This window comes from Castanea sativa, chromosome 1 (assembly GCF_040712315.1).
Source record: "Castanea sativa cultivar Marrone di Chiusa Pesio chromosome 1, ASM4071231v1".
NCBI classification, from domain to species: Eukaryota; Viridiplantae; Streptophyta; class Magnoliopsida; order Fagales; family Fagaceae; genus Castanea; species Castanea sativa.
In genome coordinates, this window is record NC_134013.1 from 52,924,209 (window position 1) to 52,939,250 (window position 15,042).

General features: G+C 35.8%; 1 protein-coding gene across 1 annotated transcript; it reads right to left on the reverse strand.

The window, feature by feature from the left end:
* Positions 1–12,850: 12,850 nt before the first annotated feature.
* Positions 12,851–14,338, reverse strand: LOC142622563 (malonyl-CoA:anthocyanidin 5-O-glucoside-6''-O-malonyltransferase-like). Its single transcript, XM_075796056.1, has one exon. The coding sequence runs from the start codon at positions 14,336–14,338 to the stop codon at positions 12,950–12,952; it is 1,389 nt and encodes a 462-aa protein (XP_075652171.1). The 3' UTR covers positions 12,851–12,949.
* Positions 14,339–15,042: the final 704 nt, after the last annotated feature.

Genomic DNA, 15,042 nt, shown 5'->3' on the forward strand with positions numbered 1-15,042 from the left:
CATTGGAAAGAGCAAGGTGCTTGATGCTACATTAAGCGATATTGAACCTGAAAATGATTCTAACAATGAGGATGACGGAATCCTGAATGCCTTCACTGCTACTGTCAATCCTACTAAGGGAATTGTTGAAGATGTGGATGAAGAAGAGGACTTGGTGGAATCTAAATTTGAGAAGATGGATAAACAAGATGACATCCATACAGCCTATGCAAAGTTATACAAGGTCTCGGAGAAACATGAGAAGTTGTATAGGTTGGCCACCAAGAAGCTCAGTGCTGCGGAGCTTGAACGAGAACAAAACTCCACAAAGTTTGATGAAGCAAATCAGATTATCGAAGCACTGAGGTTTGAGAACAATTTCTTGGCTGAGAAGACCAAGAAGCTTGAGGCAGAACTGTTCCAAGTGAGAGCTCAGTTGGAGAGGACCTCAAGTGCAAAGCTTGACGAGATGCTCAGCATGCAAAAATCTGCCTTTGATCGAATCAGTTTAGGGTATGATTTTTCTTCTTCTAATATTGCTTCTTCTAATATTGCTTCTACTAGTACTACTGTTTTTGTTCCTCCTAGTAACAATGTTGAAATTGAAAATACTAATGTCAAAACTAATTTAGCTAGTGAGAATATAGACAAGGGTAAATCTATCTTAGGAGCACCCCTTAAGCAGAATAAGAAAGAAGCTAAAAACCCTAGGGCTAAGAAGGCTAACTCTCACAAGCCTAAACAGAAGAAGCAGCATCTCTGTCATCGCTGTGGAGTAGCCTGTCATACTCGACCTAATTGCTATAAGTGGTTAACCACTCAACAGAGCAACGACATGATTGCATTGGGAAACCAGAATCAGTTTCCATCCTCTCTTGCACCTCTTGGAGTTCTTCTCAAAGCCCTCATGTTCCTTTTGAACTTGAACGGTTTCAATTCTTCCCCCTTACTGCCGGCTCAAGGCTTTGCTCAAAGGAAATGTTCTTCCAAGGTGTGGAAGAAAAAGGGCTCCAAGTGATTTTATCACTTCTTTTCTCTCTCCCTTTTTGTTTTTGATTGCATTACTTATGTGTTTTTGCTTTCTGGTTTTGAGTCAGTCTAGTTTTATGTATTGCTTTGCTTTGTTTAACATGTTTTTTTTGTTTATTTTTAGTTTGTTTTGTTTTGTTTTTCATAAAAATAAAATATAAAAAAAAATTGAAAAATATAAAAACAATGTGTTTGTGTACATTGGTACTTGTGTACCTTGGGTGACCATTAAAACAAAGTTTTCTAAACTTTGTATCTCTTGTAGCTTAGATGAATATCTTTATGCACAACTAAGCAAGTGAGCTTTGTAAGTAATCTCTTGTACTTAAAATTAGTATCACTTTTTTCAACAGGAAGGACTAAAAAATCCTAAGAGAAACACATAAATAACCATCTCACCACTGTTGCTCGTCAATCATGAAATGACATTTGTATGCTTCAGCATAGTAAAAGTGTAATGTCAATGACATCTGTATACTTCAGCATAGTAAAAGTGCAATGTCAAAAAATTTAACATAATTGGGTATTTCTTTTCTATCTCTTATATGCTCATGCATGGTTTGCTTAAAAAGAAATTATGCAAAGAAAAATAAAAGCAAAAACATCAAAATGCTTTATATATCATTACAAGCGTGTATTTTAGGAGATGTGGGAGTTATAGGATGTACCTCGAAGGTGATAATCCCCATTAAACAGTTATAATTGCGTGTGAGTTAAAATGATTTTCTCATATCTCAAATTATCATAACATAGACACACTTATGCAATCTTGCAATGTTTTTTACACACAACACATAATATTCTTTGCTACTTTTGATACATGTGCAGGTACAATGTGATTTGGCCATCACAAGGTTTACATGTGTTAATGTATGTTCACTAAACTGTCTTAACTTGTTTTTGAAATATAAAATTGGTTAGACTTGTTTAGTCTCTGTGTGTGTGTGTTTTAGGATCTATGTGCTTCATAATGTTTGTTGAGAGAAGTTTTTGAGAGATCAAAATGTTGTTTGGATCCTTGGTTGAGTTGCATGCTTGATTGCATTCATGTCTGTATTTTTCTCTTCTTTGAAAAACTGTTTTAAGCAATCTCGACAGCTCCTCGACACCTCTTGACACCTGGCTTATCTATCGAGCTCATCAGTTGATTTCTTATCGCAATCTCGACACCTCTTGACTGCTAGGTTGATCGATCGAGAATATTTCTGTCCCCTCGATAGCTCCTCGACAGATCCTCAATCCATCAAGCTTCTTTTTGCCTTGGACACCTCTCGATAGATGCATCTATCGAACCCTTTAAAGCTCGACACCTCTTGACACCTCTCGAACTGTCGAGAATTACTGGGTTTCTATATAAAGGGTCTTCTCAATTTTGATCTCACTTTCCTCGATCTCTCTCGCCTGCTCTCAACCGTTTCACCTCCCAAACACATTTTTCTCCCTCTAAACCTCTTCCTCAAGGAATTTTCAGCCTTAATCAAGTATTTCTTCACTTGGTAAGTGTCCTAATCCCTCATATTCATGCATTTCATGATTTTTAACCTAAGTTTTTGGGATTTTTGAAAATTTTTGGGGTTTTTCAAAATCAAAGAGGTTTTTGCAAAATTTTTGGGATGGGTTGTGTAGTTTTGATTTTGAAACTTCATGCATTGCATCTCATTTGCATTTTAACTATATTGTCATGCATTTTAGATGTGTGCTATATATGTTCTTTGATTATGTGTGGGTAGGATTGGATTGGATTGAGCTGAGCCCATAATGCAATTACCTTTGCATGTCACATGTTCATGCATTCTCGTGCATACATTCTTTCTTTTCAATATATTTTGATATATTTGAACTGCATGGAACTTCTTTGATTGTCTCCTTCTCCCTCTCTCTTTCTTCTGTTTGCGTTAGTTTGCTTCTATGACACCCAAATGTAAATCTACTCCGTCCCAGAACTTTATATTCCCGGGCATCCACTTCTTCCAATCCTACTCCCTTTCACATCTGGTTCCGTGATGAGATGGCCAAATCGTACTTCTTTGAGAAATTTTCACGACGAGGCATTCATTTGAAAGGCCAAGTCATTTTGTTGGACTTTTTCGACACTGGCCTACCCACTGTCATTCACAATAAGGGTTGGGAATTACTGTGTGACATCTCGGTCACTTGTCCATCCGTGCTGATTCAGGAGTTCTACTCCAACATGCATGGATTTGATTATTCATTACCTCAATTTTCCACTAGTGTTCGAGGTACGCGTATCGTGGTCACTCCGATTCTTGTAGCCGACGTACTCCATGTCCCCAGGGTAGCACATCTGGACTACCCTAGTTGTGATCGTTTTAAGACTTTGTCTAAAGACGAGCTTATGTCTGCTTTCTGTGAGCACCCTTTTGTTTGGGGTAAGCGTTAGTTCACTTACTGTTCGACCTTTGTTAAAGGTCCTAGGTTCATGAACATGGTCATGACTTTTGTGTTACATCACTTATCTCATTATAACTCTATTACACAGCCCCGTGCTCTATTTTTGCTTTCCCTTCATAAGCATCTTAGTATAGATTTTTTCTTTCATTTCATTCTTTCTATCATAGATGTGTATAAGGATACGGCGACTCATGATAAGCTCATCTTCCCTTCTGCTATCACGAGGCTCTTAGACCATTTTTCTGTTCCTTTTTCCATGTCCAACCACTTTTCTACCATGGGTGCTATAGATGCTGCTACCGTTAAACGGAGCAAGGCACAGTTTCGGTCGAGGTGGTCCGGGTCAGCAGCTCCTCCCACTCCTTCAGCTTCATCCACACCCGCTCCCTTTTCTTCTACGAGAGGCGTGACTCTCGAGGACATCATGGTGCAACTTCAATGCATGGATGCTCGCCTCGACACTCTCAGTGATGAGTTGTGTCAGGTGAACACCCGTGTAGATTGTATTGCACAATGCTAGGCGGTCATAGGTGGCTTCGTTTCTTCTCCTCCACCTTCTCCAGAGGCTTATGAGGATGAGGATGATGATGGTGATGCTAGCTCTTCTAGTGCTGACGAGATGTCTACTTAACACTCTTACCCTTTGCCACTCATGAAAAAAAGGGGAAGTAGTTTTGGTTATGAGATAAGTCATAGTTAGCGGGAGAGTTAGTATAGGAGATTTGAAGATTTTTGTTAGGGGGAGTGTTGATATTGAGGGATGTAGTGAGGATACTTGTATCTTTTTTTTTCTTTCTACTTTAGATACATTATCTCTTGTACATGGGTCTTGTGACCATTTTGACATACATTGTACTTATCTTCTTTATATGTTGTTGCATGTATGTTTTTCACCTACCTTTACATGTGTTGTTTCTTTTCTCTCTTTATGTACATGCTTCTTATATATTGTATGCAATCTTCTATTTCTGTTTCACACAAAGATACATTGATGAGTTTTGTTTAAGTGTTTCAGAAATATAGGCTGTCAAAGTCTACTTGCCATAAACTCTTTTCTTGCAAAGTTTTTCAAGAGTTTGTGTTAGGATAGATTTTATTGTATTTAACAAGTGAATATGAGTTGAGTGATTTATGACTTCTCTCATATGTTCATTTGTTTGTTGTGGTTTTGTCACGGATTGCCAAAGGGGGAGATTGTTAGGACATATGTGTTTCACATGTTAGGAACATATGTCACTATTTATGTAATTAACTAATCCTTTGACAAAACGCACTTTACTTGTAATTGGGTAGATCTAGGATGTGTTTAATACTTCAATAAACCTTGTTTCAAGACCAAGTGTTAAAGCCATGCAAGTTTGTCCGAGATTCAAGTGTGAAAAGTGTTGTTCATTAAAGCTCGATAGCTAGCATCTATCGAGCCTTGAAGAGCTATTCTAGCCCGTGGCTTGACGGCAGCTCGACAAATAGGTATCTGTCAAGGTTTATGAAATTCAGTTTTTATGGACTGTTTTTCATCCAATCCGTGATTATATATTTGGGCTTTCTTTTCTCACAACCCTAGACATATAAAGGGATTATTTTAAGGGTCGTATCAAGTTGCACATCTAAGAACACAATTGCATAAGAGTATAATTCATCAAGTGTGACCAGAAACCTAGTTTGCCCTAGTTCTTAAGAAGCTGTTGTGTTTTGTACACCATAGGGTTTTGTGACCAAGCAACTTCGTGATCTTCCTGTGTTGAAGAATGGAAAAACTTTGCAGCCAACCTTCTTCTCTAGTTGGTGATTGAAGTCACGTACTGGGATCCGCGCAATTGGTCAGTCACGTAATGGGATCTGTGCATTGAAAATGAGAGATTATCACTACAAAACAAGTCCAATTGGGTATTGGGGTAAGGGTTCAATCATAGGTTGATATAAGATACTGAGATTCCTTTACTTGTAACCGCTTGTTGTGATAATAGTGAATTCTCAAGAGTGGTGACCATAAAATCACCTGGTGGGGGTTTTTTCCGTGTTGGTTTTTTCCATTCATAAACAAATCACCGTGTCAATTTACTTTCCACTGCACTTTAGTTTATTGGTGATTTATTTGTGCTACCACGCGTTTGCATTTTAATTTGATTAATTAATAAACTTGGCTAATTAATCAATTAATTCATCACAAGGGGTCAATACATTTTTGGCCTATCACGCTACATCTAGACCATTGGAGCTTTTACATCTAGATCTCATGGATCCAACTTAAACCGAGTCTCTTGGTGGGAAGAGATACATCATGGTTGTGGTAGATGACTTCACTAGGTACTCTTGGATCATTCTTCTAAGATCCAAGTCAGATGCTCCTGAGCACATTAAAGCCTTGTGCACAAGATTGCAAAATGAGAAGAGCTTAAAGATTGATTGAATTTGAAGTGATCATGGTAAAGAATTTGAAAACTCGTACATGGAGTCCTTTTGCACTAGATCAAGTATATCTCAAGAATTCTCTGCTCCTATTACTCCTTAGCAGAATGGTGTAGTAGAAAGAAAGAACGGGGTTATTCAGGAGATGGCTAGAGCCATGTTGCACAACAAGAATGTGGCAAGAAACTTGTGGGGAGAAGTCGTTAACACTGCTTGTCATACGTTGAATAGGGTGTATTTCAAACCTACCAAAAAGACTCCCCATGAGCTATGGAAGGGAAGGAAGCCAAATGTTAAGTATTTCAGAATCTTTGGAAGTACTTGTTTCATTCTTAAGGATAGAGAGAATGTGGGAAAGTTTGACTCTTGAAATGATGAAGGAATATTTTTAGGATACTCCTCTACAAGCAATGCTTATTGGGTACACAACAAGAGAACCAAGAGGGTGATGGAAACTGTAAATGCTGTTATTGATGAAGCGTCGAAGTCCGGTTTTGAGAATATCAGTGAGGAAATCCCCAAAGAAATTCTTCTTCCTGAGCCCAAGGATATTCAAGAACTTGTTGATCAAGAGCCTGCATTTCCAAATACTCCTAGTACCCCAAGTGTAGTAGAAGGTTAAGCAGACATATCTACCTCACCTGATTCGGAATCTGATAAAGAGAAAGGAACCTCCTCTAGAATTATTTTTTTATTGTGGGAAATATAAATGAACTTACACTAAGGAAACGCATAGTTGATAAATGTGTTACTAACTTTGTGTCTTATTCTTGCTATTTGTCGCAGGTTGAACCTACCAAGGTTAAGGAAGCTCTTCAAGATGAAAGTTGGGTGGAAGCTATGCATGATGAACTGCTTCAGTTTCAAAGGAATGATGTTTGGACTCTAGTACCTAGACCGAAGGGTGAGCACATCATTGGCACAAAGTGGATTTTTCGCAATAAGACTAATGAGGAGGGCAATGTGATCCGCAACAAGGCTTGTCTTGTGGCTCAAGGATACTCACAAATGGAAGGAGTGGACTATGATGAGACATTTGCTCTAGTAGCCTGTATGGAGTCCATCAGGATTCTCCTAGCCCTAGCATGTCATTTGAAGTTCAAGCTTTACCAAATGGATATCAAGACTGCTTTTTTAAATGGGTTCCTTAAAGAAGATGTCTATGTGGCTCAACCAAAAGGATTCATTGATCCCCACTTTTCCGATCATGTGTTGTACCTCAAAAAGGCACTCTATGGTTTAAAGCAAGCCTCTAGAGCTTGGTATGATCGGCTCACACAATACTTAGTGTCACATGGGTTCACAAGAAGAAAGGCTAATCAAACTCTCTTCATCAAAAGGGAAGACGACAAGTTGATAGTTGCTCAAGTCTATGTTGATGACATCATCTTTGGGTTAACAAAGGATGAACTTACTCATGGTTTCTCCAAACTCATGCAAGCTGAGTTCAAGATGAGCATGATTGGAGAGTTAAATCACTTCCTTGGATTGCAGATCCATCAACAAGAGTCAGGTGTATTCATATCTCAATCTAAATATGCTAGAAATCTTGTGAAAAAGTTTGGTTTGGAATCTGCTAGTTCTATTAGAACCCTTATGAGTCCAAATGTTAAACTCAGTGTTGATGTCTTGGGAAAAAATGTTGATCTGTCTCTCTATAGAAGCATGATAGGTAGTCTTCTTTACCTTACTGCTAGTAGACCTGACATTAGTTACAGTGTGAGCGTGTGTGCTAAATATCAGACTAATCCCAAAGAGTCCTATATGACTACTTTGAAAAGAATCATAAAGTACGTCAAAATCACTGCTGACTTTGGTGTGTGGTACAACAAGGACACAAATGATGTCTTAGGTGGGTATTCAGATGCTAATTAGGCTAGGAATGCTGATGACAGAAAGAGTACTTTGGGGGGTTGTTTTTATGTGGGTAATAATCTTGTCTCCTAGATGAGAAAAAAGCAGAATTCCATCTCATTATCTACGGCAAAAGGTTGAATACATCGCTGTCGGTAGCAGTTGCACCCAACTTCTATGGATGCAAAAACTCCTCCTTGACTATGGTATTCGTCAAGAACATCTCACTATCTACTGTGACAATACCAGTGCCATCAATATCTCTAAGAATTCAGTTCAACATTCTCGAACTAAACACATAGAGATTCGACATCACTTCATTCGTAAGCTTGTTGAAGATGGTACAGTTACTCTTGAGTTCATTCACACTAATGATCAGAAGGTTGATTTGTTCACCAACGAATTAAACATACTAAGGACACAAACACTAAAGTGTTTGACTTCCTTAAAAATGTGGCTCAAGTCACAACAAACCTTGAAATGTAATTTGATGGGAATAAAAACCTAGAAACTATGACAACATTTCAGTGCTAGTTTTTTATTGATATCCTTTTGTATTCTAATAAAACATTGAAGAAACACAATGAAACTTGGAATATTATGACAATTTGAAGTTTCATTAGCTTTTTTAATATCCTAAGTTAATTTTCTTTCCAAGTCTGAATTATCAAATAGCTTACTTACTGTCCTAGCACTGGGAAAAAAAAAAGGATCTAATATTCTTTTTTGACACCATATCCAAGTTCATCAGCCAATTTAATTGAACTTTATAGTATGTACTCATTTTATATTGTTAGTTGTTCCTATTCCTAACAGCTGGTGGAGCCACTCCCTTTCTTTCTTTCCACTACTTTTCGAACTTGTCTTCTAGTTGATAAGAGAGATCCTTCCAAGCTGAATTAATTGTGTTGTAGAGATGCCAACAACTTTTCCATTCAAAATATGTAATTGAGACACCCCTAAGTTGGTACTTATATGAAATTGATACAGAATGTTTAGAAACAACTAATGTGACGCATGATATGCAATGCCAATTATGCAATGCTGAAAATTGAGTATTACACAACCAATGATAAAGAAGAATTCTAACTAAATAGTTGAACCTTTTCTTTTTCCTGATAAGTCTTCAAAGTTGACAACCATAGCAAATTCATGTTCATTTGTAAGTGAATTTAATATCAGGGTCTGAATTGCAATTTGTGAGCTTGATTGAATAATTTAAAAATGGAAAATAAATTGAATATGAATTAAGTCAAATCAATGTCAAGACCATGTAAGAAAAAAAAATTTCTCACATTAAATTCAGTAAAGAAAACTAAGTATAGCACATACATAGTAAACTGAATTAGTTAAAAAACCTTCAACCGATCCAAGTTCAATCAAACATAAACTCTATCAATTTATATAAAATAAAAATCAGACATAGTAACTTCATTTTTTTGCTTAGCATCAAGTCAAAAATAGTTACTATTAAATTCCCACGTTAATATCATAGTATCATCATAAGAGAATCAGACCAAATGTTATAAAAGGATAACATGAGTAAGACTTGGTATTGAAATAATTGAGTTTTATAAAAAATTTGTGAAAAAAAATTCAGTTATAAAATTATGAATATTAGCCTGCACCCATTATAGATCAACAAATCTGGCCTTAGTATCATATAAATTAAGTACCAACACATAGAGAATAAGAGGAGGGCGAAATAATTCATATTTTTTGGCCAATTTGCTGGTATCGGGTCCTCCCAAGCTTGGTCAGCAGCTTTGAGAGGAACTACTTTCTTCTTGGTTTCTACTTTGTGCTCAATATCACTGCTTGCAAGGGCAGCCTTTACGCTCTCAAGTGCTTCTAGTGTAATCGTTTGTGCATCCCGTTGAAACAATTGTTGTGCCTGTTTAAATAAAACACTTTTAATCATAAAAATATAATATTGATTTATAAATTAAAGAAAAAACAAAGATCAGAAACCATTTAATTTGATTTTGGGTGGAGAGTGGTGGTTTGGGGAGCGGGTTTGGCAGTGGATCTTTGTTTTGGAAGAAGGAAAAGGGGAACGAGGGAGGAAGGAGAAGGGGTCTGCATTTTGTCTCTCAAAGGTGGAGATTGGTGGTTTGGGTGGCGGGTTTAGCCATGGGTCTTTGTTTTGGAGGTAAAGAAACATCTATGACAATTAACAATATCAAAATTTTATATTAATATATATATAACAGAATGACAACCAGTGCAGAGTTCCAAACTCAAAGATTTCTCTAAGTTTGTGCACAAACTCAATTATATAGATACACAGCTAAAACTACAAATACAAAACAGAGTCAATAGCCTCAGTAATACCCCCAAGTTTGAGATAACCAAGAAATGAAGAAATATAACCCCTCCTTAATCATGTTCAGCGACAAACATGAAAAAAAAAAAATGCAAGCACTTGCAACTAACGAAGAAGTTATTAAGGTGTTCTTCCAATATGAATGATGGTGTTAGAAGAGTTCTTAAATCTGTTGGATTGAAATAACCAACAAAAGTGAAATAAAATATAATACCATGGAAAAATCTTAGTAGAAATAACATAAAGTAATTCACAATTGGCAAATTAACAAAGCAAAATTCACAATTCACAAAAATATCTAAAAAGAACCTTCACAATTGATTGAACTTCCATTCACTTTTGCTTCACTGTTTTTTTTTTTCCCCTCACCACCCAAACAGATGCTCAATTTGGTTTAAGTTTGTCTGATCGTGAAAATACTTTGGAAGCTATATATCAAGCAGATGGTGTGTGTCTATGAAAAGTGAAACTATTTTGATTCTAGGAAAGTTAACTAACCTGGGTTGGAGGAGAAGGATGAAGAAGAAGAACATGATTTATCAGTTACGAAATCAGAGAAAGAGATCAAATTAAAAAAAAAATTTAATTTAACAAATTCTTAGGTGTAAATTAATTGAAATCAACAATACTCAATCTGAAATCAATTAAAATGTTTCATAGATATCTGATGCGATTCGTACTAACAGATTTAATTGTAAAGAGAGAAAATAGTTACCTTCTTTGGAAGAGTCGGCAATTTGGGCTAATACCTTAGAGAGAATGATAGAGAGGATTAAACCTAGATTTTGAAAGAGGGCGTGTTTTACATTTATTGAAGATGAAACCTAGAGGTCTGTGTTAGGAAGGGGTGAAGTGGTTAGAGAGAAGAAGGTTTTGGATGAGTATGCTTAATAGACAGAGGGCTGAAGAGATAATCGAACGGTGGGGTTTCAGAGGCCTGAAGAGATAATCGTTTAGTTGTTGATGTAGAATTTTCAAGCTCGAAACATATATCTAATAGAGTCTTACTTAAACTAAACTATTCTAACTAAAATAAAAAGAAAAAGAAAATAGTGGTGACGTGGAAAATTGTGAGAATTTCAGAGGTTTCAGTTATATATATATATAAATATATATATATATATATATATATATATGTTATTGTCATAACAATAATCAACATTATTGGTTAATTTAATTTAATAAAACCTAAAATACTAAAAATATTAAATTCCTTTTAATTGACATAGAAATTTTCTTTTTTTTGTATAAGATTTCATAGACTTTAGGATTGCCTAATTAAGAAAGAGATCATTAATTTAAAATATTGGAAACAGGAAAAGATCTTAGAAGCATTAAAAGTTTTGGATATTAAAATGTAAATATCTTACACCCTTAGTATTGTCAATAAACATGTCCACATATCAAATAATTGTATATACTAAATATACAAATTCGCATGCAGTTTTGCAGTTTTGGTGTTGAGGTGTGAGTGTATTATCTTATCTCATTCCCTTCCCCTATATATATATATATATATGTGTGTGTGTGTGTGTGTGTGTTTCCCAAAAAAAAAAAAATACTAAATATACAAACATATGTACATTTCTTGAATATTTGCATATTAAATATACAAAATTGTATACCCTCTTTGAAAGTATGGACATTAAATGTTCAAAATTGAGTACATTTTTTGAAGATTTAAATATTAAATGTAAAAACTTGACACTCCTAATAATTTGTAAAGAAAAATATACACTCATCACACAATTATGTCCTTTTGGATTTACATATCTTCAAGGTTTAGATATTAAACGTACATAATTGTATACATTTTTCTTGGATATTGAATGTAAAAACTGTATACATTTCTTGAAGGTCTCTTGACCTCTTTTTTTTTTTTTTTAGAATTTTGAAGATCTCAACCTTAAATATATAGAATTGTGTAAATTCTTTGACTGTATGTTAGATGCAGAATTGCAGCGGGGCGGGGATTTGTGATAAAAACTATTATTTCAAATTCTAGTAACCTAAGGCTTCAAAAAAATTTCTAGTAGCCTAAATTCTGAGATTGGCTAAATTAAAGCAAGAGAAGGAAATTAAAAATTTTGCAAGAATTTTACGCAGAATTTAAAAAGCCAAAATTCTGGCTACAAATTTCTCCGTCATTTCCAATTTTGTTCATCTCTCTTCCACCAAATATTTTCCACAAATGAAAGGAAAAAAAAAAAAAAAAATCACAGAGCCATGGACCTCTCTAATCCCTACCTTCAATTGTGGCCGTCATGGGGATCCGTCAACTCACCACTGTCGGAAGTTCTCTGCTCTCAGAGAAGCAGTTTTTGATAATCTTCATCTTCATCGGGGGATTGGTAATCATCATTAGACGAGTTCAAGACAACCAATTCCCCAAACAGCTCTGCTCCTTCATTATTTCCTCCCTTAATATATAAAACCAATAAGCCCTCCTTTCTTTACTCAGCTTGAAGTTTCTCGTTACGAGTAACAAGAACACCAAGCTAAGTTACAATTATTCTTTAAAAAATCTGAAAAATAATAATAATAATCTACTTTGTTCTTCCCCTTCTCATCACTTGCTCTTCTTTTCTTTTCATTTTTATCCAAATTGCTAATTTATTTTTTATGACATTCCACAATTCGGTCGACTTTTTAACAAGATCAGACCCTTAATTTATGATTCTAGCAATACCACAATGCAACAAATATAAGGAAATAGCACCTGAATAGAGCAAATAGATTATTTATTCAAGATGAATAAAAACCCAAACAATAGATTATTTTTTATTCAAAGTGAATAGAGCATTTATTTACCCAAAATGGGCACCCTATCCTAGCCAAATGGCATTGGAGGTGAAAACTCGTGGCTAGTATTCAACACAAATAATTATTGAATCACAGCCACTCACAAACATATGCACTTTCTTACTCGTCACTGTAACTTTACAAGACTTCAAGACCTTTGGCAAATACTGAAGCAAACACTTCCATTTCACGTTTCTTTAAAAACAATCCAATTTCAATTCCTCCTGTACCATCTCTACTATCCGAAACACATATACCTCCTGTTTTATCTATAGAAATCAACTCTACCTTCACTGGCTTTCCCCATCCAAAGTCGGTATTGTAAAGCTCGAATCGAGGAGAACCAGCAATTTCAGGTACTCCATCAGATATATTGTCTTTCTTTACATTGAGCAGTAGTGACAGCCAATTTTCAGCACCTTTTAGGACCACATAATCCAAACTTCTTATGGCTTCACTTATGGCCTTCACAGCCACAGCAACTCCCTTTTCGCCCAACAAGTCATTTCTCTCTGCAATTGCAGCACAACCAGTAAGACAGTTTCCAAAATAATTGTCAGGCATAGGAGGCTCCAAGCGAGGCCTAGCATCTGCATTAATCCAAAGACATATTAAATTGTTTACTCTTTGTCTTTCTGCCTTAGCTAGACAAACCCATGTGTAGGCACATGTTAGTGTTAACTTTGATATATAGTGAACTGGCTGTTCTTGATTATTGTTCTCCCCTAGTATGCTGGTCATTAACTGCCTGAGCTTTTCTAATTTTGTACGAGTCAACTCAAACGTGCCTCGTACCACATTTGGTGGAGTTTTTTGCTCCCATACCTTTAAGCTCTTATTGTGTGGTCCATCTAGGTTCAACAACTGGTTCAAGTAGATTGCCTCGATCCCAGCTGGGTCCTTGATAACCATTCTGTCAAAAGATGGTATCAACTCAGGTACCAAGGACAAAGCATTTCCTCCAAGTTTGCACAAGTGAGCCCATAGTTTTCTAAACATGGTTAAGCTTTTGCCATCAAGAACAGTATGGTGTGCAGTAATTCCAATGCAAAAGCCGCAGTTTGAGAACATTGTGACTTGCAATGCCAACACTGGGGCATGTTCATGGGATGTTGCCAAGTCAGGTACAAGAGGATGGTATTCCACAGCTTCAACAAAGTTGTTGCCTGAGAGATGGTAGAAGTTGGCATTGGACTCAGCTACAGTGAGTGAAACTGCATCGCCCTCTTTGTAACTGATGATGGGTTTGTGGGATTCTGGAGGCCAGATGATGTTACCTGCAAGAGTGAGAAAGTTTTGGAGTGTGAGGCAGAGTGAGTGCTTGAGTTTCGGAACAATGGAGTTCAAGAAGGTTGCGTTAGTAGGAGGGGTTTCATAAAAGAAAACTCGCTCTACCGGCGGAAATCTAAGCCAGAGTATGTCAAAGAAGGTGAGAGGGAGAGAACTTGGGGTGGCCGAAGCTAGTGAGCTTGGTAATGGATTCACTCGGCAAACTTCAAGTATATTCACGGAGTTATTTGACGCCATTAGACAGAGAAGCCCAAATAATGCCCTTTTCGTGCTAACTTCCAATCGTTATCTATATTATTCACAAGTATTCGCAAATAATAATGTGGCGTGCCTCATACTTATTATGGTGATTTTCAAGTCCAATGTTGTTTTTTTTGGGGTCTGTTTGTGCCGGTGGTTATATTACACTAGTTGTAAATCCGCGTATGGAAAAATATGATATGGTTATTTTTTATTAGACAATTATTGAATTAATATATTAGATTGATTATTATTAAAAATTTAATGTGTTATTTGAAATTATGTTTTAAATTAGAAATTTTTTGTAGTGTAATAAAATATATTTTGTAGTCAGATATTGTATATAATGAGATATTTATGAAAACATAATGCAATAATTTTTTTATTTTTTATAAATTGATAGTGTAAGAACTATTAGACTAAGTTGTAATTATGTAGTGGGTTTCAGTTAACTTAACTGGTAAAGTCTCTGATAATTGAATAAGAGATCTATGGTTCAATTCATGCCTACACCAAAAATCAATTGATGTCTTGGTCTAATGATAAATGACTATTATAAGGAGCAAACGTCATAAGTTAAAACTATCTCAAAAAAAAAAAGCTGTAATTATGTATACTTTGTTTATTAGATGTATGAGATTTAACTCTTATAGATATTTTTTTCTCAAAAACATAGATCCACATCTCTTTCTTCCTCCCAA

Excerpts from the sequence above, each read along its gene's own strand:
- LOC142622563 (XM_075796056.1), bottom strand. The coding sequence starts at position 14,338 with ATGGCGTCAAATAACTCCGTGAATATACTTGAAGTTTGCCGAGTGAAT.